The 8,121-nt window shown below is 45.1% G+C and overlaps 1 protein-coding gene across 1 annotated transcript; it reads left to right on the top strand.

Annotated features, from left to right (window-relative positions):
• The first annotated feature begins 1,873 nt into the window (after positions 1-1,873).
• LOC119307771 (ATP-citrate synthase alpha chain protein 3) lies at positions 1,874-5,885 on the top strand. Its single transcript, XM_037583850.1, has 11 exons — positions 1,874-2,070; positions 3,244-3,420; positions 3,514-3,756; positions 3,904-3,955; positions 4,040-4,154; positions 4,248-4,329; positions 4,732-4,827; positions 4,907-5,008; positions 5,092-5,208; positions 5,316-5,432; positions 5,642-5,885. The coding sequence occupies exons 1-11, from the start codon at positions 1,972-1,974 to the stop codon at positions 5,711-5,713; spliced, it is 1,272 nt and encodes a 423-aa protein (XP_037439747.1). The 5' UTR covers positions 1,874-1,971; the 3' UTR covers positions 5,714-5,885.
• Positions 5,886-8,121: the final 2,236 nt, after the last annotated feature.

The raw sequence follows: 8,121 nt of genomic DNA, 5'->3' as shown, positions 1-8,121 counted from the left end.
GGCGAAAGAATTAGGCCAGGAGGCCCACGAGGGGCCCATAAGACAAGGGGGCATGCCCTACCCCCTGGGCGCGCCCTCCACCCTTGTGGCCGCCTTGTGACTCCTCCGACTTCATCTCCAAGTCTTCTGGTTTGCTTTTGGTCCAAGAAAGATCATCGCGAAAGTTTTATTCCGTTTGGTATTCCGTTTCTGTGAAACTCAAAACTGGCAAAAAACAGAAACTGGCACTGGACTCTAGGTTAATAGGTTAGTCCCTAAAATAATATAAAATAGCATATTAATGCATATAAAACATCCAAACAGATAGTATAATAGTATGGAACAAGCAAAAATTATAGATACGCTGGAGACGTATCACGGCGCACCCTCGCCAAGGCCAAGAAGACGTACAAGCCGGACGTGCCCACGCCAGGCGCGGCAGAGGGTGCCCAGACGGCAATAAAGGAGCCAAGGCGGCGAAGGCCGCGACGCCGGCTATCGCGCGTCTGCAAGAGTCCATCGAACACTGCATCGCCGATGCCATGACCTGCGCCGCCCATAGGGAAGAGAAAATCGCGGCTCGATGGTCGGCGTTGATGGCGAACAGCGCCGTCAAGTTCGACCTGCTCCGGACCAATGTTGTCGGGAAGAAGAGGAACACCGACCTGGCATTCCTGATGGGGGGGACATGTCGGGATGGACGAGCAGGTCAAGGTATGGTTCATGGTGGAGCGTGGCCTCATCCTTAACCAGATCTCGTCGACGGCGGCGCCAACTCCCACGCCAAGCCCGAGCGACGCCTCCACGACGCCCAGCACAGAAGTCGCGCCAACGCCGACCAGCCCGCGCACGCCGACTCCCGCCAGTCCGACGCCGGAGGACGGCGCCGCCGTTTGATGCATCGCGCATCGCCTACGCGTCCTTCTTTTTGAACGCCGTACTTTCAAGTTATTTGGTCGCCGCCCTGTGGCATGGTGATCGTCGAACTATGTGGCGCTGATCGCCGGACTTGAAGCGTTTTTTGGTAGCGGGAAATGTCGCGTTTGAATTTAAACGGCTTGGGGCCGGTCCATGGGGCCGTGACTGGGACCTAGATCGCCCGCAGTGCCTAAAAAGCGTCGGGCGATGGCCCGAAATAGCGCCGGCCACTGCGCTTGGGGGCCGAACGAGTGGAGCTGCTCTTAGAGCATCTTCAACAAGCGCCCAAAAACTGAGCCGCGTGCTAAAATCCAGGTTTTTTGGGCGCCGGACATCTCCAGCAGAAGCTGTAAAGTAGTGCGCGCGCAAAAACTGGTTGGACGCGTGCTGAAAAAAGCTGTAAATTTGAGGCGCCGGATTGCGCGCGCTTCACAATTTACACTGCGTGTTCTTTTGGGCGCGCGTTTTTGGTATCTGCTAAAGCAATGTTGGGTCCGGCGTACTAAAAGTGCTACAGTGTCGCGCTAAAACTATTTTAGGGCGCGAAGTTTTTGTGGACATGTTGGAGATGCTCTTAGGGCATGTACAATGATGCTATCTAAGGACTGCCACATAGGATAAATAATGAGGTGGAGGAGAGAGAATACATAAGAAAAGACTTGTCTTCTCTTATTTAAGAAAAGACAAGAGATGATCTTTTAGCACAGTATGTCTCACCATGTTTTTAGAAATAACTAGTTATTGAAGATAAGGCTAAGAGATGATTCATTGTAGACATATTTCTTTGTCATCGATAAACTATATGCAAATATTAAGATAAGACTATCTTTGTTAGCTCCGAACTGGAGTAGCTGAAAAACACAGCAACGACACAACACAACCACCACCCGCCAGCGACCCAGATCCCATCTACCCAGCACCAAACTGGAGCAGCCAGTGAAAACGAGAGCTGCCTATATATACCCCGTTCTGGGTGCGACCCGCGCCCCAAGCTCCGGCGCGCCAGTGCGACAAACCACCGCTACCACAGCGTCCACCTACCCGTCCTCCGCCTCGAGAAGCGTCGGCGAGGCCATGGCGCGGAAGAAGATCCGGGAGTACGACTCCAAGCGCCTCCTCAAGGAGCACCTCAAGCGCCTCGCAGGCATCGACCTCCAGATCCTCTCCGCGCAGGTGATGACCCCCTCTCTGTCTTCTCCGCCCGTGCGTGCGCGCGCGCTTCTTCCTCATCTCTAATCGGCTCGTGATTGGGTGGATCCCGCGGGCTGGTCGCTGGATCTTGACGTCCCTGGGCCGGCGCGCGGGGTTCAGCTTGGGAGCATGTGGGCGTCGTGCTAGAATTTTCGGATAAGACGTGTTTCTACTGCCAATTGGGTGGGGATTTGACACCGGAAGAGACTGAAAATGTGGAATTCACGGAGCATTAGGCTTTCCGATGTGCGATCGGCCGAAACTTACCTGTCAGTATATTTGGATAATTGGCTCGCAGCATGTACGTGCGAGAAGGAGCTTGACTGCAAAAATCATTCACCAGAGCTGTGGACTTTGCTGCGCTGACGGGAAAATCCCTGATGTGGGGTTTCACCGGTGGTGCTGCCTAACAATCCGTGTTTCTATGTCGCCCTCAGGGTTTCATTGACCGAGAAAAGTAACACCCCTTATTAGATCTGTTGTTATGTTGATGTTAGTAGGTTATCTTTTTATCAAGTGTGTTGTTTGTTCATCGAAGTTTTAATGGCTTCGGAACCATGTTCAGTGCTGCAAAAGCGCAGCTGTAGCCCCCTAGAATCTTCGGCTCCTCATTTTTATTCAATTATGAAATCACTCATTTTGATGGAGATTTGTAGCGTCATTCAAGTAAATACAAATTGAGATAGGTGAATCAATTAGTTTTTAGCTGGGATTTTTCTGCCTGTAAATTGTAATAGGTCCATATGGTCATTTCTTCACCTGAATTTATGTCAAGGTGCTGCCGGCGAAGTTTGTACTGTCAACATTTGTGGGATTTAACTTCTAACCAGCAATATTGATATTTAGTTCAGCATTATATTTATTTTATGGTGTTCCTGTCATCCTGTAAAATATTAGTTCTTCATCAGTGAGCAGCCAGTTTATTTATTCTGAGTGAAACAGATAGTTGCAAAAATTCTGTGATGATTTTTCTTTCTATAGGTAGTGCCTTTTCTCAACATCACATTAGCCAATTTTACTGACTGAAAAGAACTGGCTCGAATTACATAGTTCGTGATTGAAATGTTTTGGGTCTTGTGTTAGTTTATTTTGTGATAACTTAATGTTTGATATTATATGTTCAGTTTCTGAAATTTGTAACTTGCTCCTTGTAAGGTCACACAATCAACGGATTTCACGGAGCTTTCAAACCAGGAGCCATGGCTCTCGTCGATGAAGTTGGTTGTTAAACCTGACATGCTGTTTGGCAAGCGTGGGAAGAGTGGCCTTGTAGCCCTCAACCTAGATCTTGCTCAAGTCCGCCAATTTGTCAAGGAGCGGTTAGGAGTTGAGGTAGTTACACATCTAACATCATGGCATACTTCTCCCATCAATCTTGATAACGAGAACTATTTCTAACCCATCTGAGTATGCTTATATATCTAGGTCGAGATGGGTGGATGTAAGGCTCCAATTACAACATTCATAGTCGAGCCATTTGTGCCACACGATCAAGAGTATTATCTCTCAATTATGTCAGACAGGCTTGGTTGCACCATTAGTTTCTCAGAGTGTGGTGGTATTGAGATTGAGGAGAACTGGGACAAGGTTAAGACAATCTTTCTTCCAACAGAGAAGCCAATGACACTTGATGCATGCGCTCCATTGATTGCCACTCTTCCCTTGGAAGTAAGCTTTTGCATTCTACTATGTTGTTACTTATATCATGCCATTTGTAATGTTTTTAGTTCCTTATATTTAAGAAGTTCTTGGCTGCTGCTGGTAGTTATCTAGTTCTGCATTAACCATCATTCACAATCTATGTCTTAATTTCAGGTCCGCACGAAAATAGGCGATTTCATTAGAGGGTCATTTTCTGTTTTCCAAGGTAGCTTGCACTTGCATATGCATATAAATTGAAGTTGCTGCTTTGCCATTGAAATCATGTTATAACTATTGATTCTTTTGTCAGACTTGGATTTCTCATTTATGGAGATGAACCCATTCACCCTGGTAAATGGTGAACCATACCCTCTCGACATGAGAGGTGAACTGGATGACACAGCTGCTTTCAAGAACTTTAAGAAGTATGGTTCAGGGTTCAAGTCTAGCTTAGTGACCCCGAGTGCTTATTTTATCCTGTACTAATAATTCTGACCCCTTTTTTTTCCAATTTACAGGTGGGGTGACATTGAGTTCCCTCTACCTTTCGGAAGAGTCCTGAGCCCATCAGAAAGTTATATCCATGAACTGGATGAGAAGGTATCATATTTCTTTAATTTACATTTTTCTAAGTCCACTTCATATAATGATTACCCCTCCATTTCAAAATACATTGCTTATGATTTTTGTCCTGAGTCAATTCTTGTAAACCTTGACCAAATTTATAGATTTAAATATTAACATCTCTGATACCAAATAAATACAAGTTAAAAATATATTTCTTGATGGATCTAATGATATTGATTCAGTATTGTAGATGTTGATACTTCTCTCTATGAACTTAGTTAAACTTTAAAAAGTTTTGACTTAGGACAAAGCTCATGTTCAATGTATTTTGAAATGGGGGTAGTAGCATCTACGTCGTATTTGGATTAACATGGCATGCTTCATTTAATATTGAATGGAAATTCGTGCAAGTAACATTTTTTTATATTCTTTCAGACAAGTGCATCACTGAAATTCACAGTTCTTAACCCGAAAGGTCGCATTTGGACAATGGTTGCAGGTGGTGGTGCTAGTGTCATATATGCCGACACGGTAAACTTAACTTTCTTCCAGATATTTCTGTAGCTAGGTTTTAATGTTAATCAGTATGGATGACATATCTGATTGCCAGGTTGGAGATTTGGGATATGCTTCAGAGCTAGGGAATTATGCAGAGTACAGTGGAGCTCCTAAAGAGGAGGAGGTTTTGCATTATGCTAGAGTGGTTTTGGATGTAAGGAACCTGGAATCTTATAGCTTTGCTCTGCATATTATGTTCATCTTTTCTGTTCTGAATATCATTCTGAAACTGTGTAGTGTGCCACTGCTGATCCTGATGGCCGGAAGAGAGCTCTTCTCATTGGAGGGGGTATCGCAAACTTCACTGATGTCGCTGCTACATTCAGTGGCATCATTCGGGCTTTAAGAGAGAAGGTAAGTTGGACCATTTGGTTGGATTGATGTTCTATTTCCCAACCACTCAGCTGTCTACATTGAAACCCTTACCCATCTTATTACTTTGCTTCCAAATCTGGTGCCAGGAATCCAAATTAAAGGCTGCAAGGGTGAACATTTATGTTCGGAGAGGTGGTCCAAACTACCAAACTGGGCTCGCCAAAATGCGTGCTCTAGGATCAGAGCTTGGTCTTCCAATTGAGGTAAGCTCTTTTAGGTGAAACGGACAAACAGCCCCTATTTTTATTGAGGAATGAAGACCTCAGGTTCTCTAACACAGAACTCATATCTTCCATTTCAAACTTGATCTGGGAGTCTGTTAGCTGTGGATTTGGTATATTCCACAAGAAATTGTTTGGCCATTCCCATCCCCATAACAAACGAGCTGATTTTGCTCAACGATTCACTGCAGGTCTATGGACCAGAGGCCACAATGACTGGAATCTGCAAGCAAGCCATTGATTGCGTCATGGCCGAAGCATGATTCGTGATTGTATAGTTCCGGTGTTTACAGTTTGTCCATTTTGTTCCATATACATTTAGTATGAACAACTATTCGTGTGAAGCAAATGGAGAAAGATCGGTTTTGTGGGGGGAAAGAAACTACAGTTGTAATGCAACTACGCAATAATATATATCTTGCTTTGCGGTTCTGATCCCTTTGGTCCAAGGCACAATGAGATCAAGATAAGTCGACCCGGCTTCTCCAGATTTACAGCGTTTTTGGTTCTGTTGTGTCCGCAACTTCCTGGTGGAGCGGCTTGTGACGTCTCTCCCGACTGTGGCTTCGGGCTTTCAGGGTGTGTGACTTTGTACCCACCATTTGTGGAAAAATGCAGCTCTACCTTAGCAGGAAAGAAGATGTCTTAAAATGTTTGACTGTACGCGAGATTGTAAATAACCATATATATGAATTCGGTCAAACTTAAAAGACAACTTAAGATGCACTCTGCTACATTGACTGTGAGGTTTGGGATCCTCTGTGGTAGCGCAGCTTGCGGTACAGTCATTGCCATGTGGACCCAACCTCACATGTCATATTGCAATACTACACTATAGTTTTGCATAGGATTTTGAACCCACTGTAAAATATGTTGTCGGTTGGTAACATTGGCACTCTTATCCACAAACTAGCATACAAAATGTCGGAGATACTCTTAGGGCCTGTAGCGATGAATGCATGTTTCCTACCTAGAATGGCATTGCGTATAGTACACGCCATGCGTAACATGGCTAATAAGGGTAGATACAACCGCACCATCGATCGGGTATCCCATAGGGGGCACGTAGGCAGGCACCATGGTTGTTTGGTTGTGGCCTCATTAAGGTTTAGTTTGTGGTTGCTAAGTTGTGTTGTCATGTGCTTATTTCTAATCTACTGTGAAAAAGTTAATATAAAATGGGCAAAAGTGAGTCAAACAAAATTATGATGGAGAAAAAAGAAGGGGGTTATGAGAATCTATGATGCCACCAAATGCAACCTAAGTGTTAGTGGTGCTTGGCAAGGAGATCGGGGCTTCACGTGGAAGCAAGGGAGGGTGGCATATGAATGGCGGGGGGAAATGAGGTCAATGAATACACTCACGTGTGGGAGTAGAGAGAACGATAAAACGTTGGCAGAAGAAAGAAAGTGGGGACGTAAGGAAATTTTCACACCCTATTTTGTGTGTTGGGTAATTGTGTGGTTTTTATAATGGTTTGTCTATTAAACAAAGATTTTTTTCTAACCAAGTTGAACATGCTCTATGGTCATCAACAAATGTTTTGGACAAAAGAGCATATACATAACTTCTTCTATTGCTCTTTCCACCTAGGTGATTCCCTGGTCCGGAAGGTTCTAAAGGAATGTACAAAGATAGTGTTATAAATCGTTGAATCCTTAAGATGTCCAGTTGCATAAAAATAACATGTAATTAATAAGCTCCTGCCTTGCACGTCAAAAAACAAAAAACAAAAACAGAGTGGCCCCATTTATAAAGAAAAGTAGGCCGCACACATCGTACGATTGATTAAGGGACAACCGTGTAAAAAACTCCACAACCATGCCAACAATACCCAACTCGAACTCCACTGCCAACATGTCCACAACCCGAAGATATGTGAGCGAGCTCTTCGCAAATGCCTTCAAGAAAACATCATCGACGGTATCCTTCGATCCCCATCGAACCACCCAAAGCCACCCACAGCAACCCTGTCGGGCATTGGGGTAAGGCTAGCCACTACCACCAACCTCCACGACAACCCTCGAACCAACAAGTCGTAGTATAGTGGAGAGGAGGAAGTCTTCAACGACAACTCCAAGAAGCATCGTCGCCCGTGTTCTTCGACCCCCGTCGAACACACGCTTTCGCCCAGAGCCTAAGCCCCTCCACCTACTAGAGCCCCGGGGAAGGAGCCCAGCAATGACCAACAGAGAGCGAAAAAGCGCGACATAAGCAGACCATGGGTGCCTGATCCGAGTGCACACTGATCGAGCCACAACAACACCATCGAGACATGCACACGCCGACGCACATCACACCACCACCATACGCGGACCCACCACACCACCAGCAGCGACACGTAGCCGCACTATTGCTGAGGCCAACGGCGCCTGCACAAATCCGAAAGAGTGAGCAACACGCGGGCACAACTAGAAAACATGACCATGAAGGAAATATGCCCTAGAGGCAATAATAAAGTTATTATTTATTCCCTCATATCATGATAAATGTTTATTATTCATGCTAGAATTGTATTAACCGGAAACATGATACATGTGTGAATACATAGACAAACTAAATGTCACTAGTATGCCTCTACTTGACTAGCTCATTAATCAAAGATGGTTATGTTTCCTAACCATAGACATGTGTTGTCATTTGATTAACGGGGTCACATCATTAGGAGAAT

The sequence above is a fragment of the Triticum dicoccoides genome, chromosome 5B (genome assembly GCF_002162155.2).
Source record: "Triticum dicoccoides isolate Atlit2015 ecotype Zavitan chromosome 5B, WEW_v2.0, whole genome shotgun sequence".
Classification (NCBI taxonomy): Eukaryota; Viridiplantae; Streptophyta; class Magnoliopsida; order Poales; family Poaceae; genus Triticum; species Triticum dicoccoides.
This window is presented reverse-complemented; position numbering and strand designations above follow the sequence as displayed.